Source organism: Uloborus diversus, chromosome 3 (genome assembly GCF_026930045.1).
Source record: "Uloborus diversus isolate 005 chromosome 3, Udiv.v.3.1, whole genome shotgun sequence".
NCBI lineage: Eukaryota > Metazoa > Arthropoda > Arachnida > Araneae > Uloboridae > Uloborus > Uloborus diversus.
Genome location: NC_072733.1, coordinates 94,652,260 through 94,674,865, shown reverse-complemented (window position 1 = coordinate 94,674,865; position 22,606 = coordinate 94,652,260). Strand labels below are relative to the sequence as shown.

Sequence of the window (22,606 nt, the reverse complement as noted above, 5' to 3'; positions counted from 1 at the left end):
CAAGTCTCTTTTAATCCATAAGTTTTTTTTTTAATCATTTTTTAAAAAGTTCCTTGTGTCCCGAAATTACATGCCTGGATTTGCTATTTGTGCTATTTTAATATTGTGATAGATATTTTAAACTTATCACATAAAACGTAGATTTTTTTTTTTTTTTTTTGACAATGAAACACATTTTAAAAAGTAATTTACTCTAAAATAAAGTTGAAACGAAGTTCTACATTTTAAAATGGAATTTTTTTTATTACTTACACTAATATTATCTTCTTTCATCGATTTTCTTTTGACTTCTAGAATTTCTTCTTGTATGCTGGCTGCATCTTTATAATGTCGCATTCCTCTATTAAAATAAAAAATAAAATAAAATGGAAAACAAAATTTAAATTTAAAAATTTCTTCTTAAATCAGCAAACATAAACTCCTATTCTAACTATTAAGTTTTTATGAGCGTAATTTTTTCAGAAATGAATTCAAGAAGGATTCCTAATGTATTTAAATGAGCAAAATGTTATAGAAAAATAAGTGAACAATTTTTATGACATTTTCATATCAAAATCCTTAATCAACAATAAGAATGATAACAGTTGAAAAAAAACCGGAAAATTTCGGAAAAAACGAAAAAAAAAAACGTTTTTTTTTTTCGAAAGGGTTTATTTCCAATCCCGAAAAATTGAAAAGATGATTTTTTTCAACTTTTCATTAAGTTTTAATTGAAATTTTCAGCAAAACGTGATTGGAAATTTCTCATACTTAAATTCTGATGCAATTTCCTCCCTCTACTTCCTCCTTGCATGTTAAATACTCTCTAACTTTTATAATGCAAGTTGTTGTATGCTATTATAATTTGTATACAGATCAAAAAACATTTAATAATTTTTGCTAAAAAAATTAAACCAATATCCTTAGTGAAGAATTTATTTTCCTTCTTCATAAAACAAACAAGCATAACTTTAATCACAGAACTATGTTTCTGCTGACTGTGCAAACCAAATGTTCAGAGTGCCGCAAAAAAAAAAAAAAAAAAAACTCCGGGCAAGCAATTTTTCTTGTAATTTTATTAAAAATAAATAAGTGAAAAAAAAACAAAAATAATAATAATATGAGAAGACCTTTAGCAATTAATAAATTATCTGTTTTCAGACTGGCCACCTTTTGAAGTAATACAGAGATGCAACTGTTCATTGAAATTTTCATTCAAGGGCCACAAGTCCTTTAATCGATCCTGTTCTCTATAAAGCAATTGGTTTAGAGAGTCCAAACTTATGTGTAGTTTAAGGTAGACCTTTGAATCTAAAACAGGCCATACAGTGTAATAAATGGGATTGAGGTCTAACAAGTCCACTCTAAAGATATGTCAAAAACAATGCACCTTGTACCACTGCGTTGTCTTTTTGGCCGTATGAATTGGTGTGGAGTCAAATTGAAATGTCCAGTCGACGTTGCTGTGCTGAAGTGCTCTTGGGTCCACAAAAGTACAACATCTTCTAAAATGTCCTTCTGGTACACTTTTTGATTCATTTTATGGCCCTTATACACAAAAAAAAAAAAAAAAACAGAGATTTTTTTGTCGCTTGTGCTGATTCTATCACAGACAAAGCCTGACTTCGGATTTTTGCGATGTTTAACATTTTCTAATTTGCTTGGAGTGTCTGCTGACCAAATCCTATTTTTCTGGGGATTATGAGCTGGTTGAACGGTAAATCAGTGAAAGGTATCTCTTCCAGTGTGGACTTGCGGCCCGTCTCAAACGTGTCTGGGCATCTTTGGACTCATACTAATGCCTGAACTTTTTGGAACTCTTAAAACTTCTGTTTGAGCTGCGTGTCGAGCTGAGTGTGAGCCCTTAGTCACACTTATCGGTCACAATTTCCCATCTTACGAACGACTTCTCACGTGGAAACCCAAGGAATTCATTGAACTCATTTTTGGATGACCTGACGATTAACTGAGAAGTTCACTATTCACTTTCCGGATTTTTGTACACTTTCCGGACATCGACTATCATTTCCAAGCCACTTGAAGCGGCAAACCGCATCAAATATTGTTCGCCGAGGCACAACAAGCAAACGAACTGTCGTTCTGCTTGTTTAAACAACTTTAAAATAGCAGGTCTTTTGCTTAAAATTGTAAGAAAATCGAAAAACAATCGACTATAGGAGATATGTTGTAAATTATTTTCCAATAAAGTGAGAGACAACAAATAAATAAGACACTCATTAAAAGGAAATTACTTTACTTCCATTCGGTGAATCAATCTTTGTCCGAGGTTTTTTTTTTTTTTTTTTTTTTTTTTTTTTTTTTTTTTTTTTTGCCGCGCCCCGTATACTGCCGGGCTGAGCACAAAGTGGAATCTGCAGCAGAGCTCAAACTGAGATATTGTGTTTTATAATTTGGCTCTTCTATATATTTGATTTAGTTAGCTTTTTTTTTCAGAATTAAAAAAAAAAATAGTTCCTGATCAAATTACCCTAAAACATTTTATTTATTAAGTAAAATACGAAATAGAGAAAAACTTGGTTATAATAATTCAGTTTTGTTCAAAAGTGCAGGTATGACTACTTTTACTACTGCGTTTAGCACGGCCGTATGAATAAACTGAATTTAGGTTTCGGTTCAGCTTTGGAAACAAACCATTACGCAGTTTTGGTTTGGGGTTTCTGTTCGAAAGAAAAAGAGAAACTAATTTAGTTTTGATTTGGACTTAGATGGATTGGAAAAAATCAAAACTCAATAGCTTTCATTTTCAGACAGTAAAGTTCATTGTAAGGAAGGGAAATCATACTTATTTTTCTTTCAAACAATATCAATCATGTTTGAAAAAGTCAAAATTACAATTATTATTTCAAGTTTCAAAAACAATCTAAAATAGAAAATGTTATTGTTAGGATTAGACACACCTTACCCAATATTATTGGTTGAACGATGACTTGACTAATTTCTGGTGTTTGACCAAGAAAGCTCTCAGTTATAAAACAAAACGGTAACTTACCTTTATGTGTATTTCTGTAAAGCAGAAAAAGAAGATGTGTGGATTACGTATATTTTTTAATGCTAAACCCTTTATATGTTCCAAGAAACACAGAGCTATTGAGAAACCCTATTTTCATTCATACAAAAATCAAAATTTCCATTTTTTCCAAGTGTTCCCGAAGTGCTTGTTGTGAATTGGAAAACTTCAGTGCATAACCTTTTACGAAGAAAGAATAAAAGAGAAAAGCAACCTAATAATCTCACAAACAACAAAATTGCAGATACGTGTTTTGGATTAATAAAGAACTCCCTTGTCAAGGCTTAAATTACAAGAAATTTGAAAATTGATATTTTTTTCTCTTTTTAGATTTTATTACTTCGAATCTTTGTATTGGTAGCGGAACTCTTTATTAACAGTGAAACAAGTGTTTGCAGTTCTTAAGTTCGTTGATATTTTCGTTGATTTTCTCATTATTTATTTCGGTGCATGTTTAAAGTTTACTCTGGTAACTTAGAAAAACTTGATCAAATATACTCACTCTTACCTGTATACCATTGTAATAATATCCATCATTGCTATAACATCAGGGTGGTCTGCGCTACACTTTTCACGTAAATCTTGCAAAGTCGTTTTGCACAACGGAGCAGCAATTTCATATGAGCCTTTGATGATGTATCCCATAACAAGATTATAAAATATTTTTAATCGTGGATTAAGAGACAGATCGATTTCTGCTATATATGGCAAGTTTGGAAACAGTCCTGTCAAAAAGAAAACCGAAACCTTGTTTATTACTTATAATGTTAAAAAAACATCTCCAATTAATTTCATTAAAATACATTATAAATGTTTATCATTGCGTTATGGATGACTATCAATAAAAATATCTTTGTTGTTTAACTGCTAAAAAGTAAACATGTTAACAACGTAAAAAAGCACCACCGAATATCCCACAAAAGGTGATGCAATATGCAAAGATACCCGACAACTTTTGACGAATGTCCTTAAGAGTGATTTTTTTTAAAGCTAGACACTTTTGATAGTTGATGTCTTCAAATTTCGTAAAAATTTCAGGATGTATTTGTGGTACTATGATAAGAAAAAGGGAAGTTTGTTTAAAAAAAAAAACTGATTTGTTTGTCCTTGAGTAGGGATCAAAGTTTCAGGTGGTGAAAAAAAAGAGCTAAATATATGATTGCTTTGCTTCGAAAGCAATGAGTGAACCTAACCCATTCTTTTAAATGTGGATACTACTTGATACTAGATAAATGCTAGCATACATATTTTGGTTGCTCACTCACGGCTTTGAGGGCAAAGGTCAATTGAAACTGCTACTTTTTTTGCCTTGTTTGGGAACGGATATCTGCTAAAGCCGTGAATAACCCTCTGAAATAAGTATATGATTAACTACTCACCACAGTATAGTAATAAGAAAAATATAAAATAGCTTTCGTTTCTCTTGGCTTTAGTAGTTAAACGGTCCCAAAGTCGATGATTTTTTTTAAAAATGGCCAAGTTTAGAGGTCAATAACTTTGTGAGCGACGGGTCAACAATTTTGGGACACAGCTGTAGTTATAGTCCGAGTGGTGTAGTTTAAGGTCCAGGTTAGAAACTCATGGCAATTAATCAACTTTTTTAATCACGAGATCTCAAAGCTGATAATTTGAAACGAAAGAATCAAATTTTTAAGTCAATCACTCTAAAACGCCCGAGTCAATAACTTTGAGCAAGAGCTGTAGTTATGCTCTACGTGGTGTAGTTTTAGAGTCAGAAAAACAGGAGATCTAATCATCTTACTTAATTAAACGGTCTCAGAAATGATGATTTCAGTATAAAAGAGCGTTTTTTCACGAGTTTATATGCGTGCTACTCAAAATCTTTTGAGCTCAAAATCACATAAATACTAGAACGAATCAACCGCCAAATGCGCTTTAAGCTCCCAAAATTTTATGCTTCCAGTGCAATTAAATTTTCTGTACCCTTGAGCACAACATGGCAATTCTTCTCACAAAGCTAATCCGCCTTTTTGGATCAAAATATTTTGGAGATCCTAGATCCTCAGGATTCGGACCTCAAAAGTTGAAAATTTGCATCAGGTTAGTTTCAAAGACATCTCTACGCCTCTATTAAATTTCATCGCATTCAGAGACGAAATGAGCGAGGGTGGTTTGAAAAATCAAGTCAGTTGGCGTGGAATCACTCTGATACATGGGTGCAAGACCTTCCGTCTCAGGACGGATTTCCGTCTTGACAAAATTTCCGAGACGGAGGTCGGGACGGAAAGAAATTCAATGACTTTCTTTTAATTTTGAATGAAAAAAGAAAAATTGAGTGTTTGAAAAATATGCTTTAATATTACTAGACCGTTCCATAACCACGAATTTACATCGACATTCTCTCGGTTTTCCGCCATGTGCTTGTTTTGTTTGCAACGTGCTTTTGGAGGAGTGGCTTTTCGGCTCGCGCCGTTTGACTTTTTTTAAGTATAGCTTTATTTCCAACTCGCTGCATTGCAGACCGAGGAGTTGCTCGCTATTCTCCCTGATTTTTCGAAGCAATCGGCTCTAATTGAAAATTTAGCCTTTTCTCATGCTATTTTCGATCATCCTTTCGTTTTTTTCATTTGTGTTTTTTTTTTTTTTTTGCAAACTTTACACGCATAAATGAAAATTATGTACGCTCTTAAAATGTCTTAAGAGTTGAATCTGCATCACCGATTGAGAGTGATTGCTGACAAGATGAAATATTTTCGCCACAGCAAAGGGCGTCCACACACCAGGTAAAACAGAAACTATCAAGGATTTTGAAGATTTTAATGAAAATGGGAATTTTGGAAATAATCGGGGGGGGGGGGAGATTTCAAGCTGGTTGGAAACACCGATGGGCAAACCGTTCCTGCATTTTTGACAATGACTTGAGGAATCACTAAATTCTAATGTCATTGATTCGAGCACACGCTAGAATGGAAATATGGGTGGGGGGAGGGAGAGAAAGGAAAGGAGAAAAATAACGGCAGCACGAGTTTGCGAAAAAACGCTGCTCTTGCAAAGAGGGTAATCTGTCCGCAAATTAACCCACGATACTGAGGTCTTAAAACGTTGATAACTTGGACAATCTAGGGGGGGGGGGGAGTACTCACGGGTTACAGTATAAAATATCGAAAAACTGAATTGAAAATAGTTTTGAAGCTAGGAGTGGTTCGATATTTCTCCAGTGCAAACTCTTAAAAATTTAAAAGTCAAAAAGTTTTAGGCTGTCTCTAATGATATAAAAGTGGGTTTTAAAAAGAATCGAAGACTGGAGTCTTAAAAACACTAATTTAGGCAATCTTTGGTGAATTTATGAGAGATGGTTTTGGTGTTCTAACATGAAAATGTTTTGTAGCTGATGTATTAAAAACTATTTGAGGCTATACTTAAATGACTTAAGTTAAAGGGCATTTGCGACCCTCTCCCGAAAACTGTTTGTAATTGAAGTCTTAAATCTTTTAGGCTGTCTTTGGCAATGTCAAGAGGGAGGGAGGGGGCTCTCTTTAGGCGAAATTCCGAAACTGGAGTCTTAAAAGCGCAACTTTGGACCGTCTTGGGGTTCGGGGTTCTCTTTTCCTAAAAAATATTCAAAGCTGAAATATTCAGAACTCAGCTTTAGGTAATCTTTGGAAGACTTAAGAAGAGGGAATTCTTAAATGTTCGGTGATGAAAAGGGGAAACCGGAAATTTTAGTAAAATTTAATGAACTTAGAGGAAAGAGTTCGGGGGGGGGGGGGGTCTCTCTCTCCGGAAGTATTGAAATGCTATTTTGGCTATTTTTGAGTGAGTTAAGAGTTAGGGAATTCAGGGGTCTTTTTCGAAACATTTTCGAAATTGAAGTCTTAAAACTTTGGGTTGTCTTTGGCGATGTTTGGAAGGGAGTTGCTCTCTCAATAGAAAAATAAATCTTAAACAAAAACTTACACTGCGTTTAGTAAACACAATGAGAGGGGGGGGGGGTATTCCGCACCCCCAGCCCGAAACATTTTAGTTTCTAAAATTTTAAGAGCTTTGTTTTGGGCTATCTTTGGATGACTTAAGGGGGAAGGGTGTAGGAAGATTTTTTCAAAAAGTTTCCAAAATTAAAGTATTAAAATTTTTAGGCGGTCATAAGTAATGCTTATAGGTAATAGGGGTGCTATTCCTACAAAACAATTTAGAAAGTGAAGCCTTAAAAATTGAAATTTAGGACATTTGTGGTGAACTCAGAGGAAGGGGTTCGGGAGTTCTCTTCCGAAAATTCTTTGATGCTGAAATATTTAAAGCGCCACTTTCGGCTATATTTGAGTGCCTTAAGAGGGATGCGATTCGGGAACCCTGCCTGGAGTTAGGATTCAGTTCCCCTATTTCTTTTTTAATTAATGAATGTTGGAAAGGGTACCTTATTTAAAAAATATATCTACTTCACTGAAGCGATTTTTTATTGCTAATTTCACCACCTGCTATCTTATAAAAGAATTCTTTTTCAAATGAAGACTGTGGGGGAATGGTGACAGTTCATTATCATTAGTCGACCTTACCCTTCCCCCACCTTTCCTTCTTTTCTAGTTTGTTGGCGCTACCTTGGGTAGACTTTCGAATCAGAACTGATTTATGTTGCAAAAGTGAAAATCTTATGTCCTAAGCGATTTTATTGCTACAACAAAAATATTTAGGATCGGCAAAAAACTAATGATGGGGTGCTGCAAACGCTTTTACCCCTTACATTATCCAACATCGTCTAAAATTTGCGTTTTTGAAACTTCAATTTCGAAATATTGCCGAAGGAGGGTTCCTGAAATCCATCCCTTCAATAGTGCATTCAAAAAGCGTATAAACGTTATGAAATTTAAATTACAATTTCCTTTTTAAATCTTCGATTTCGGGAAAGCCCATAGCGCCCCCCCCCTCTTTCTTTAATATTTTTTGAAGGTTGCCCAATATTGTGATTTTGGGACTATCAGTTTGAAATAATTGATGTAAGAGTCCCTGAACCCCTCCTTTCCCTGAACTTTACCAAAATGGCCTACCACAGCGTTTTTTGGACTTCAATTTGAAAAAATTTCTGGGAGAGAGCCCCCAGACCCCCCCCCCTTATTGCCGGATTTTAGATTTTTTGGAATTATGATGTCAAAACACTTAAATATTACAATTTTAAGGCTTAAAATTTAAATCAAATAGATTCCAAAACTTGCATTGTTAAAATCTGCAACATTTATACATAAAAATTTTTCCTTAAGCCCACATGCGGGCGGGGGGAGGGGGGAGCTGAAAATATTTTCCGTCTTGAACACATCACCAAACTTGCACCCATGCTCTGATATAAACATTATGCACATTTGACCCGCAACTTTTGTTATTGTCTAACAAATCTGTGTTCTTTTCTGTTTCCTTTTTTTTTTTTTGGACGTTATATTTATATTTTTGTTTTTGAGCCTTAATTTAGGAATTTGTTTATTGATAAAAATTTATTACTAAGTAGTGTATTTGCAAATTCTACTGTAATTATGATCTCAATCTCTTACCCAATCGCAATCCTCTTCCTAAAATATAGCATTGATTTATGATCATTATATGGTCAAAAATAACAAAAGATGCCTGTGAGTTGTCACAATGTCAAATAAGAATGATTCTACGTCAATTAACCTGATTTTTCAAATTGTCCCTGTTCGATCATCCTCGAATGGGATGAAATTTTATAGAAGCGTAGAGTTGTCTTTGAAACTAACCTATGCAAATTTCCAGCTTCCGAGATCCGAATCCTCAGGATCTAGGATCTCCAAAATATGGTGCTCCGAAATGGCGGATCAGCTTTGTGAGAAGAATTGCCATGTTGTGTTCAAGGTTACAGAATATTTTATTACATTGGAAGCATGAAATTTTGGAAGCTTAAAGTACATTTGGCTGTTGATTCATTCTAATATTCATGTGAGTTTGAACTCAAAAGATTGTGAGCAGCACGCATATAAACTCGAGAACAAACGCCTTTTTATACTAAAATCATCATTTTTGAGGCCGTTTAATTAAGTATTTTCTGACATGAATCTAAAACTACCCCACGTAGAGCATAATTACAGCTCTTGCTCAAAGTTATTGACTAAGGCGTTTTAGAGCAATCGACATAAAACTGTGACTCTTTTTGTTTCAAATTGTCAACTTTGAGACCACGTAATTAAAAAAGTTCATTAGTTGCCATGGGTTTCTAACCTGGACCTGAAACTACACCACTCGGACTATAACTACAGCTGTGTCCCAAACTTGTTGACCCGTCGCGATTAAAGTTATTGACCTCTAAACTTGGGCATTTTTAAAAAATCATCGACTTTGAGACCGTTTAAGTACTTAAGTCGAGAGTAACGAAAGCTATTTTATATTTTTCTTCGTCCTTTACTGTCGTGAGTAGTTAATCATATACTTATTTCCGAGGGTTACTCAAGGCTTTAGCAGATATCCGGGCCTAAACAAGGCAAACAAAAGTAAAGAAAGTAGCAGTTTCAATTGACCTTTGCCCTCAAAGCTATGAGTGAACCACCAAAACATTTATGCTAGCATGTACCTAGTATCGAGTAGTATCCTTATTTAAAAGAATTGGCTTGGTTCACTCATAGCTTTTGAAGCAAAGCAATCATATATTTAGCTCTTTTTTTTTTTCACGGCCCTAAACTTTGACCTTCCCTCTTGGGCCAACAAGTCAAATTTGAGAAGCAAGAAGCTTCACGTTTTCTTATCACAATACTACTAAAATATCCTGAAAGTTTCAGGAAAATTGAAGCTGTCAGCTATCAGGCCCCTATTCACTTTGTCCAGCTTAAAAAAAATGTCTCTTAAATATTTAATCTCAAATATTTTTGCAATGGAAATGTGCTTGTTCGTAACACCGAAAGTGTCTGAAATTTTTCTAAAAAAGTTCTTGTTTTGTTGCTATTTATATTGATATAAAAGTAATATTGTTAATATTACTCTCACCGTAATAGTAATCTCATCAAAAACAACCCTGTTGTAAAAATTTCCCCGCCAAGAAAACCTGCATCCTAAACCCAAAAACCCTCAGCCATAAAAAGTTATGATATCAAGTTTGTCCGCCAAGTATCTGCCAAACTATCATCCTCCCTCTTCTCCTTTTTCATCACACCTACTTCCATTAGAACCTCCTCCCACTTTCAACTCCTCAGAAATATTAATAGATCCTTTAAATTGTTTATCTTGTTTGGCGGGAAGCTTTTTGCTCACCAAGCAACCACTTCACTTTGAAAAGCTTACCGCCAAACAGGATAAACAATTTAAAGGATCTATTAATATTTCTGAGGAGTTGAAAGTGGGAGGAGGTTCTAATGGAAGTAGGTGTGATGAAAAAGGAAAAGAGGGAGGATGATAGTTTGGCAGATACTTGCCGGACAAACTAGATATCATAACTTTTTATGGCTGAATGTTTTTGGGTTTAGGATGCAGGTTTTCTTTTTCGTGCGGAAAAGTTAAAGGTTTTCTTGGCGGGGAAATTTTTACAACAGGGTTGTTTTTGATGAGATATCACATCTTTTTGCATTGATATTATTACTTTGTCTGTATTTTTAGAATTGAGAACTTCAAGTCAGAAAATTTTCAATTGAAACAACGCTGTGTTGTGTTTTTAAGGAACAATAATGGCTAGCCTAATTTTACGTCAAATTATTTTCTGACTATTAAGATTCTGTGTTCATTTTGCGAGAATTGGACGGTTTAAATTTTATTGCAATCTTTGTATCCTCTCTGTTGCAAAGAAAACTTCTTGGATAATAAAATACTATATTTTAAATTATATTGTTTTCGAGTATTTTACAACTTTCCAATAAATTCTACTACAGTTTCTTTATTTGACAGATTATTCAACATTTTCATGAAGGTTTCTTTAAATGTTTTACAGCTTGAGAGCTATTTTAATCTAGCATTTCACTTTCTTGTTTAGTTACATTTTTTCTTAAATCGTGGATTATTTTACGTTTTATGGGATAATTTTAATTGTTTGGTGATTTATCTTTTTCTTGATAGAAGTCTTTGTCTTGTTTAATACCTAGTTTTGTTTAAAAGTTCATTTAAAAAACGAAATAACGCATGTTATCACCAAGCAAAAAAAAAAAAAAACTAAGCCATTAAATATTTTAAATTTAAATGTTTCAGAAGATCTATACAACTTTACTCGATGTTAAATCGCGGCTATCCCAAATTTGCCATAGCGAATGCGCATGTTGCGCGCGGACTAAGCTCATTAAAAGTCTTGCTTAAATTCGTTGCAAAAAATTTTTCAGCTAACAAATTACTGCAAAGCACGGATATCCACACACGTATTTCATATATTTTCAATTCATTATGTGTTGTTTGTGAAAAATCCATTAATTTAGAAAATAAGCAAACCAATAAAAACAGTGCTATTTTTCGCTTTCAATTAAAAGTTATATGTGCCATATTCATATGCGTACAGTTTCATATAATTTGTCACGTAAAATATTGTAATGGTTTAACCCCAGTTTCGCGGCGACATTTAAAATTTCTTCCCTCCATAAATATATCAAAACTGAAAAACAGGGGGAAGGAAATTTTGTATCGGCAAAACTTTGGGGGGAAGGTGGAGGACAGCATTCGAATCTCATTCATTAATTTGTTTCTCTGCTTAAGTATAAACAAACAACATAGAATATGAAAACAGAAAGCCCAATGAGCTAAGTCTGCGCGCATGCGCAGTCACTGTGGCAAATTTCTGATATCCGCGATTTAACGTCTAGTTGCAACTGTTGGATATGTTTTAGTCTTGATTGAATTTCATTTCCTAAGACAACTTTGGAATAACTGTTAGATCTGTTCTAACCTTGCAATTGCAATCCGAGATAAACAAACCCTATGAGCTGAGAGTAAGTACATAATAATTTAGGGAAAATTAGTGATTTTCAAACTTCAATTACTCCGGCCCATGATGTCCCTGGGGGTTGAATTTTTGTATATGTACTCAATGCCCCCCCCCCAAGAATACGTATACAAAAAAACATTACCGTAGCCCCTCGGGGGGCTGTGATAGAACTCCGGGAAGGTACAATTTGGGGGGTAAAACGAGGGGGGAAGGGGAGGGGGTTCAAATGGCACAAAAGGCACATCAGTAGGGCACAAGGAATGTGTGTGCGAAATTTCAGCTTGATTCCTTTTTTCGTCTGGGCTGTAGCCCTGTCAAAGAAAGCGAAAACTTTTCTGAACAGCGATTTTATAACTTTAATACCTCCTTCCCCTGATGGTCCAGGGGATTGTATTTTGGTTTACGGCGTCAGGGGCCACTAGAGATTGAGTGTACCAAAAATCAACTCCGGGGGTCTTCATGTGCTGAGATACAGAGGGGTGAAAAACCCAAAAAACCCCAACTTATTCTGTCGTGTAATTTTGGTCTTGGTCGCTTTTATTTCCTTTCGTCTTTGGTGGTGGATTTGCTTCTGTTGGCTGCTGACGTTTGGTTTCCTTTCCGGGGCAGGACGCTCCCGCGTCCCGTAATAAAGCATCAAATTGTGGATTACATTTTTGACTCAATTTTCACCCAAACAATGAACCCTTTTCCGTTACGAAACTGTAAAGTTGATTTCTGTGATACTGCTTATACATTACGATTTTTTTAAATAAATAAAATATATAATTGGAATTGAAATAAGTTTTTTGCTCCTAATGGGGCTACGTATTGGCTGTAGATCAAGTCCATGAACGACTTGATTCACTTTAGCTCTGAACGCCCCATTCAATACAAAGCTCTTCGGGCCCTTACTGTATGCAAAATATTTTGTTCATCACCTTTTGAATTATTATTTTTCACTGAAATAAATAGTTTTTATATGCGGGACAAGATGGCTGCTTTTCTGTGGAATGCCCATGTGGCTACAGTAACAACGGACAGCCACAGCCATTAGTATTTGAGATTTTTCCACCCGATAGAAGCACCTGGGCCCTCACTGTGCGAAGTTACACCAGAAATTTTACTTTGCTGAGAGTGTCCAAGTCAAATAGATACTCCGCGGTCCTTTGAGATTTCGCATAATCATACGACATGAATACTGATGGTTACCTTCATTTTTTAAGTTACTCCGACTGGAGCCGGGTTTGAACCCGGCAGATTGGGCATCAAAATCTGTGGCGCAAGAGACCGACGCCTAGCCACTGCGGCAGCCTGTTGGCGGATTTGAACTCTGATTTTAAATGAATGTCGTATAAAAAATATTATTATAGCTTTTGAAATTATTGAAGATGAAAGAAAATGTTACAATTCATTTTTATGTTTCCTCCAACACGTATTTTTGTTGAACAGTAGAAAACAAACATCCAAGTGAGAGTGAAATGTGCAGATTGCGGAAGTTCAAAAAAAAAAAAAAAAATCCTACGACTGATATCGTATTATATTGCAACACTTAATTGAAACGAAAGTCAGATCCTTGATTGACATACATTTATCACTAATCAATTTAATTTTGAGAATGATAACACTTTTACCCTTCCAACAAAGTGGTTTACTGCCGTGATAAGGTAAAACGCAGTATCTGCAAATTATTCATTTTTTTTGCATCTGTGTTATCTATTGCACTTTAACTTTATTCTACAAGCTTGCTCATTTGATTTCCTCTGAAAATAAACCATTCAAGAAACGTCAAATTCCAACATTTCCCTATTGTTGGGATGGAATCCAAACAGCGTTTCTTCAAGTATCTCAAAACTTCATTTCTGCTGATGCTGCACTCTACCTTCCCACGGCAGTGTAGTGGTTAAGCTTTAGCCTCTTATGCTCAAAAGGCGCTAGTTCCAACCTGGTTCCAGTCAGTGGATCTTTAAACCGCAGAAAATCGACAATGTCCATGTTGTATGATTATGCGGATTGTAAGGGATTCTGTCTTGGATTATTCGTTTGGCTTTGAATTATCTTTGAAAATGTTAAATTCCCTGATAAGTTTCGCAGAGTTAAGACCTGATATGTCTCCATCTCATGGGGAAACTGGGCATCAAAATTCTTATGGTAATGGCATTTGTCGATAGTGATGCCACATGAAAAAATGGTTGCTGGTCTCTAGATCTACAACTAGCTCGTAGACAATACGCAGACCCATTAGAAACAAACAAACAAATAATATTTGTCCTAAGTTGGCAGGAGCTACCTGCCTGGCCAAAATTTTTCAAAAGCGTTTTACAGATAAATGGATATATTTTTATTTTAAAGTTGTCTATCAATTATAATGAACTTAATGAGCTCATTTTGTCATGAGTCTTTGGTTTACTCGAAGCATAATGCTTAGGACAAAATTCTTTAAGTGATATTGGTGTTTCAAACTATCACTTATCTAATTCCTTCAGCTAGTAGAAAAACCAACATGCTACTCAGTGGCGTATATATCGGGGGGCACGGCAGTGCCCCCGCCAAGCCGATAGCGAAGCAAACACTGCCGTACCATCCTTTACTGGAACCATTTCGCCGCATTTTTAGGCCCCTATTTGAGAACCTTTGGATGAGCCCAGAAAGCAGAAATTTTCGTCATCCAATAAGCTATAATCACATACTTAAAATCCAAAATTTCAAGTCTGTAGGTCATTTAGTTCCGAAGTTAAGCGAAAGCAAAGTTTCGCATTTATGACACTCACTCACTCACTCATGATTATCAAAATAGAACTAGTACTTCCCATAAACTCAGAGAGGTGAAATTCGGTACAGAGTTAGGGTTTAATGGCCACATAAAGGGAAAACTATAAAAACTAGGCTAATCGAAGATCTGGAGTGACCCTGCACTGATTAGAAAACACAAGAGCCCAACCAAACTATTAGAGATCGACATACCGCCTTTACAAAAAATATTCAACTTGGTGGGCCGCTTCATTTGATGTCAAAAATTGAAAGTCTGAAGTATCTAATGAAGAACCCTCAGCTGGTCTCAGCTGTATTAGAGATATGGTAATGCCCCCTTTGGTACATAAAAAAATCGACTGTCATTGAAAAGTCCAGCGTAGTGGGACACATCTTCTAATTTAATCTAGCCTAACTTTAGTCTACTTGAACATTACACAAATTAAATGTTTCTACAAAAAGAAGTGAAATCCCACCAAAAACATTCCGTAAAAAACTATCCAAGTCTCGATGGAGCTGCTTGTTTATCTCTAAAAAGTAATGAAATCTAGACAAAGTCTTGACAAGTCTAAGGTTCCTTACTGCGATTTCTTTATTATTATAGTTAATGTTGTGTGACTTGGCCGTTAAAGGGTACACAAGGGTACAAAACCAGGTGCTCCATAACACCATTGCACCAATCTGTCGCCAGAACCACTACTCATTGACGATGGAAAATTGCCACTTGGAAAACGTGTAAACAAAATTGACTTGCACCCACTAACGTATAAAGAATGTTTAACGGCCAAGTCGCACAACATTAACTATAATAATAAAGAAATCGCAGTAAGGAACCTTAGACTTGTCATGACTTTGTCTAGATTTCATTACTTTTCAGAGATAAACGAGCAGCTCCATCGAGACTTGGCTAGTTTTTTACAGAATGTTTTTGGTGGGATGTTCTTATTTTGGAAAGAACCAATATAATCTAAGCCCCTATCCTCCACTTTTTTTGTTATACGAACTTTTTGGAGGTGAAGCTACAGTACCAGTTCTTCAATTTTTCCGAGGTAGGGTAAGAACCTTCATACTGTCACCCTATTCATCTTTATTCAAGATTGCTTATACAATATACAGGGTGCGGAGAAATAAGTTCCCACAATTTTATTAGATATTTCAATAGACTGTACAGGGTGGCGACAGGAACTGTGAAAAAAAGTTCCCTGACTTTTCCCTGATTAAGTTCACCAAATTTCCCTGATTTACGTTACCAATGATAATGGTTTCCTTTTTTTGCTCTACTTGAAATCTATTGTATGTTTGTATAAAATGCAGTATTTTAAACGTTTTAAGTTGTGTAAAGTTGTTGAACTAGAGATATATTTTAAACAGATGCTACTTTTATAACAAAATGGTAAAAAAAGAAAAACATATCAAGACAATTTTTTTGAAAAAGAAACTACAAAACAGTATATTAAATTTTTCTACAATGGAAAGATTAAAGAAAATTTGAAAAAAAAAATACTTTACTTCCAGGAAACCACTTAGCATAAGAATTTTAAAAAACTATTAAAAAACACTCTTAAAAACATATGTGTATTTATGGTAGAACTAAAAAGTAATTGAAATTATTTTGAACTAAATTTTCAAACAGTATAATAATTGTTGCAAGAATAACAAGTAATAGTGAAAGAATAGAAGTAATGTAGTTATTCTTATATAACTATAATTGACATATTTATGCAAAACAGATGAAACCTTTTGACATCCATTCATAGGGAGCTTTTCTCTAATCAAGAACATAGGTTTTAATGAATGAATACAGCATTTTAACAATAAAAAAATAAAGATATTTACTTAAGTACACAAGTTAACTCTATTTCAAATGATTTCAGTATGTAACGAAAAAAATCTTGGATTGCATTTGTAACAAACAACTTTGAAATGCAAGAAAAAAAAAGAAATTAGTTAATTTCAAAATACATAAAAGAAGAAAACTACTTGGTTATAAAATAAAAGAATCAGTTAAGTCTGAAGAAAAGAAAACCTCTATAATCTGCGGCGACAGCAAATAGTATAACGGCAAGAAACAAAGTTTTTTTTTTATTGAAAGTTCAATTTTAGCAATTAAATTAAAAACGCGAAGAAGTAATAACTTTTAAGCTTTTATCAGTATTAATTCAAAACCCAAAGTTTTCTTCATGAAATCATGATCACAGTACGCTTATCACTTCAAGACAATGGAATAAAGGCAAAGGAGCTAAGGCATTAATGAAGGCTTCCTCTTTGCCTGTATGGTTGTTTATTTTACGTCGCATTGAAAGCGTGAAAGGAAATTTCAAGCTAGGTAAAATAAACAACCTAACAGACACTGAAACAATCTTCGGAAGTTCATCCTGTGGTAAATAAGAAAGATTCAATACATTGACGTTGAGGAAAAAAGATGCACAAATATGCGGCAGTGTACAAGGTGCGGAGAAAGTTTCCACAATTTTATTAGATATTTCAATAGGCTGTAACTAACACATAATTCAACAAATCAACAAGTTAAAGCAATAAAAACTCTGTATTGAAACAATAATAATAATATTAAACAAAATAATTATAACAATTGTTCAAAATTGGTTCCTTGGGCTTCAATACCTTTACGGCGCCGCAGTCTGAAATTGCCGACGATTCTCGCGCATGCATCCACCGTTATCTCATTCCAGGCACGCTTTAGAGCCGTTTTGCGCATGTCGACCGTGGCGTATCGTTTTCCCGAGATTTTTTCCTCCAAGATTGACCACACCGAGTAATCCATCGGATTGAGTTCCGGTGAATTAGGGAGCCAAACATCCTTGCCCCTGGGAACCTGGGAACAGATCTTCGCAGATAGCAATCGTCGATCGGGCCGAATGCGCAGGAGCCCAGTCTTGTTGGAGTGTGAATTCATCTTGGCCAAAGTGTTCTGTTGCCCATGGCCTCAGTACATCGCATAGAACCCGCTGCTGATAGCTCGCAGCATTACTTTTGACGTTTCTGTCAATGAAAACAAGCGGCGTCTTTCCAGTGGCACAAATGGCAGCCCAGACCATTACGGAGGCTGGAAAGTGACTGTGTCCGATGATTTTTGCAGCAGCGGTCTTCTTCTGACTCTTCTTAAGCAGTTGGCGATGATTTTGACGGTTATGTGTGGACTCGATGGTGAAGATCTTCTCATCGGTAAAGAGAACCTTCGAAAAGCGAGCACCAGCGGTCAAGCGAAGCATTCGTCGAGCTTTTATCAATCTTTTCTGCTTCATTGTGTCATTGAGGAAGTGGAGGCGATTGATCTTGTAAAAACGAAGTCCCAACTTGTTTTTCACGCTGGTTCGGACGCATTTTTCGCTGATCTCCAGTTCTTTGGCCATCTTTCGCATTGAGCGCTCTGGATTGCGATAGATGTGACAGCGGATCTTCTGCACATTCGTCGTTGCAGTGGTTGGACGACCACTCCGTGGACGGTCGGCAGTCCCTCCAGTCCCCTTGTAGCGTTTCACAGCGTCATAGACTGTTTTACTCTTGAATTCAGTCGTTCGAATAATATCGGCTGTTTTCATTCCCTTCTTGTGTAATTCAACGACAGTAACACGCACATTTTCATGATTCATAGCTCACTAACTCAATGAACTAACAAAGAACAAATGATTAAACCTCAAATACTTTTAATGCCAATAAACAATATGTGCCAAATAAATCGCCAACATACGATTTTAACGCCAAAAAAATGTTTTAAACAAAATTGTGGGAACTTTCTCCGCACCCTGTAAAGTTTTCTTTGTTTTCAAACGCACAAAAGAGGAGAATTCTTAAAAGAAGATTAGCGGTCATATTGCGTGCACAAAAAGGGGTGGGGGGAAGACTCGTATTAAATTAATAATGATTATTTATTTCCTACCTAGGAAATTAAATAAAAATGCCCAAAACAATTTTATTTTAAGCATTAAATTTCCAAAGAATAATAGAAATGTTTACGGTTAACGGTGTGGGGAAAGATCTTTACAATACATGGAAAGTTTTGTTTTTGTTCAATGTTGAAATGCTATTTACTAAAATTGTAATACACTTAAAATATTCGTATCGAATTATTTTCTACAAAAAAAAAAGCATTTCATTCCATAGCTAGTTATATTTTTGTTTTAGTATCGTCTGCTGTGAAAATTATCTTCATTCTCAGTAAATGAATCTAGAAAAGAAAATATTATTGTCAAATATAAACGATAGCGCGCCATTGTATCGCACTCTAGCTGCACGTTCCCCTAAGGCAGGGTTGCTAATGATGCGGGAGGGGGGTGGCGCAGACAGCTTCATATTGAAGCTTTTAGGCGGGGGTTTGTTAGAGGGATTTTAATTTCCTTTTGGGGAGGTCCTGTTCTTGGTGGGTGCTCCGCAGCATTTGAGGGGGGTACGCCCTCGCTCTTGGAGGGATGAGCTCCCCTGCCTATGGCCACCCTTCCCGACGTTTTTAGGCCGCCTGTACACTCGACGACAAAACGCGCGACAGATTAAGGAATCGATTAGCACCCCACCTCATTAGCCCTTTGATTGATTATAGCCGATAAGCTATACGCGGCTACCTGCGGGAGCCGGCCGCACAGCTTTTCGTAGTCTCTAGCGACTTTATAGTCGCTCAAGAATCGCTTGAGAACAGCAAATCGCAGCAGAAAGAGTTCTGAAAGAACAAGCTACACAACCCGCACCAAGTACGTGACAGTTCAGCGACAGTTATGGCTAGCACAGACATATTATTCGATACAGAAAAATTCGTTTTGGCTGTTAGTGAGCACAGTTGTCTGTTGGACCTCTCAGCAAGTGATTATTACTATGATCAGAATTAAAAAAATAAATAAATAAAAGCGTGGAGCACATTGCAGCTCAAGTAGTGATTGCACAGTTCTCTGATTTAGATACTAAGGAATTGTAACATAAGTTATTTGTAAGACAGTTATTATAATTTATTTAGAATTAAAATTAAATGAAAAGACAAGTAATTTTTGTAATTATTATAAGTTAATAAAAAAACATATGAAAGATCACAGAAAACTGAAAATTAATTCTAAAATTAACGTAAAAATAATAGTAAAATTTATACAATATTACTTTATTCCTATTAATAGTTATTTGATTTTATCTGATTTATTTATTCATTTTTCTGAATACAGATACACTTTAATTGATTCAGACAAATAAACGCCGGATTAGCGGTTGATAATCAACCACTTCCAAAACACCTTGTTTTAACACGTGTTGCCAATCCTTTTAATCGGTAGTTTATCTACTATATATTAAAATCTGTTCGCGTCCGTCTGTCTGTCTGTCTGACTGAAGATCGATCTTCTCGAGAACCGCTGCGAATCGAGAGTCAAACGAGATACCGATCAATTTGAAATTTTCCAAAGAAAACAATAGGACCAATCTCGTAATTGTGCGACTTTAATTAGCGGAGATATTAATTAAAACGTTAATTAACATAACGTTATTCAGGAATTTTGATTTCTTTCCTGTTGCCATTTTGCATATGCCTGAGCAAGTAAAATTCTAATAATTGTTTTAAAAGAGATTTTTTTGGCTGCTGTCCAAATGTTAAAACAACGTTTCCATCTAGAATTTCATTTTAAATTAGTTTAAAATTGGTTGCCCTATTCGGACATAGCCTTTATTTTATCGTCTGTCCTTTTTTTTATTTTTTACATTCAACGTTCTTAACTCTTTTCAGCACATGAAAGTTGTTTCTTTAGCTATGTTTATTGATTGTTGTGTAAGTTTATCATTCACCGGCCTCATATTTTGGTACACTTAGGATGTGCGACTAATTATGTTTATTTTGTTGGACTTTTTCCCGTCACATGGATGAGTTTTCGAATTGTAACAAGTCTCTTTTTCTTTCCTGTTTCTATTTTTAAAATACAGTTTATATCGTTAAAAGAACATATTAAATTAAGATTGTTTGGATTTCTATGTGAAACAGAGTTGAACAAAAAAGATTGTTTTTAAGGATTTTAACTAAAGCTAAATTGGAATCTGATGACTAGGTATTAAATTAATGCTTATTAGTAGTTATTTAGTCTTGGTGTTTTAGTTTCACGTAATCAACCAAAAAGTATGTGTCATTCTATGTAAAAAGCTTATTGTAATTGTACATAAATAGTTCAGATATAGTCTATCAGATGTAATTCATTTTAACGTGAGCACAGATTATAGTTGATAATGCATATATTTTCATCTTTTGTGCTAATTGAAAATACTCATAACTTATATCATTGATAACTATGATTAACGTTAAAGAGGTTTTTGCCAAAAATATGCTTTACTGGTGTTTTGCAAACCTTGCATTACGCGTATTTATTTACTCCTTAGCGCTTTAGAAACTGATGTCAGAATAATACAAAAACATCAGTTGGACATCTCTTTCATTTTTTAAGTAGCCCGTGCAACGCCGGGCACGCAGCTAGTACACCTATAAAGGCGGTTATGACCAACAGCCTCACCCAGATGGTTATTTCTGATTGCACTTACTGCCCGCCTATAGATGGATTCGTATCAATATTTATTCTTCTTCTTATTTATTTATTAATGGAAAAGATTATTTAAAAACAAAATTCCAGGCTTAGTATTTCGTCTTGAATTTATTAAGAATAATTTTCAATTAGTTTAAAAATGAATAGTTCATTTAACATTTAAGTTTAGTTTCATTAGTCATAACTTTTGTTTTCTTTTTCAATAATAATTATTATTATTTAATTCAAGATGATTTACTATATGGTTGGGGCAAACCTAACCTAGCAGCGTCGTAATACTGTAATTAGCACATAGCGCACGAAGCAGCTCAATGCTGCCAGGTTAGGTTTTCCCCAACTCTAGACGAAATTGAATTTAGCAGTTATGAGAACGAAGAATTTTTCTTTACTACATATGAACAACAGATTTGAGAATTTGTTTTTTTCTTTTTCTTTTAAACTTTGAATAAATTATTCGCGCAAATCTTCGCTCGAATCCCCTGTCTCTTAAGTTAAGTCTTGACAACATTCACTAATATTCGTAGGTAAACCCCTACGAATATTAGTGCAGTTTAATTATTGTACACATAAACTGAAATTCTCTGTTCAGAGCTGAAATAAATTGATGTTGCTCATAAAAAAATTAGATACGATGCACACCAAACGTATTTTTATCTCTTTTACAAGCTTATTTCACGTTTTAAAAAACATAAATACGATTCAAACATTTATTCAAGGTTATGTTCACGGTTTTCTTTTTCTTTCTTTTTTTTTTTTTTTTTTTTTTTTTTTTTTTTTTTTTTTTTGCGTTATAGTGAATGCAATTGAAATTTCAAAAATATTACATTTCAATGATTACGTTATTTTATAGCATACAAAATGTCAAGCATTCTCCACATTGAAAACCAAAAAATTGCACCCCTCTTTTTCACTTCATCCATTTCATTCTTCGAAAGCTATTTTTATTGTGAAAATCACCATCGTTATCCTTTAAAAATCGAGCAAACTTTGAAGTGTTATTGCAAGTATTTGCATTACAAGATTTCAAACATATGTCACATGCGCCGTTTCAAGTCAGCCTTTGATGTACCGCTTCAAGTCGCATGAGCAATCCACACTGGGTCTTCTCTAGGGACTCGTCGACCCCCCGTGTCTTAATGAGGGGGATTCTTAATCTGTCGAGTGTTTTGTCGTCGAGTATAGAGGCGCCCTTACTGTTATGCAACATTCAAACAGCGGCTGCACATCACTTTCGCCACTTACGTTTTCCGAAAAGGGAGAAGCATTCATACTTTGCGGAACGCGAAAAAGTCACATGTCAGTCTCTCATCCAATAGAGAGAGCGGGCTCATCTCGTAGAGACCAATGCAATGCGACGCCCAACTCTACGGACGTCAGAGCCGTCAGAAATCTGGCTTCTCGTCCCGTCGACAGGTCCCGTTCAATACGGCTTGCTGTCATGGCAACGCCGGTCGAAAACTGGTTTTAGGGAGAAAAGCATACGTCGTTGACGGATGTGCG

At 35.2% G+C, this 22,606-nt stretch overlaps 1 protein-coding gene across 1 annotated transcript in view; it reads right to left on the bottom strand.

The window, feature by feature from the left end:
- The window catches only part of LOC129218858 (kinesin light chain 1-like), a 52,283-nt gene that overhangs the window by 14,184 nt on the left and 15,493 nt on the right, over nucleotides 1–22,606 (bottom strand). Inside the window, exons 5-7 of the mRNA XM_054853179.1 lie at nucleotides 22,018–22,032; nucleotides 3,516–3,754; nucleotides 253–340 (exon numbers count right to left, since the gene is read on the bottom strand). Of these exons, the coding sequence (XP_054709154.1) occupies nucleotides 253–340; nucleotides 3,516–3,754; nucleotides 22,018–22,032 (342 nt within the window). The remainder of the gene's footprint in view (nucleotides 1–252; nucleotides 341–3,515; nucleotides 3,755–22,017; nucleotides 22,033–22,606) is intronic.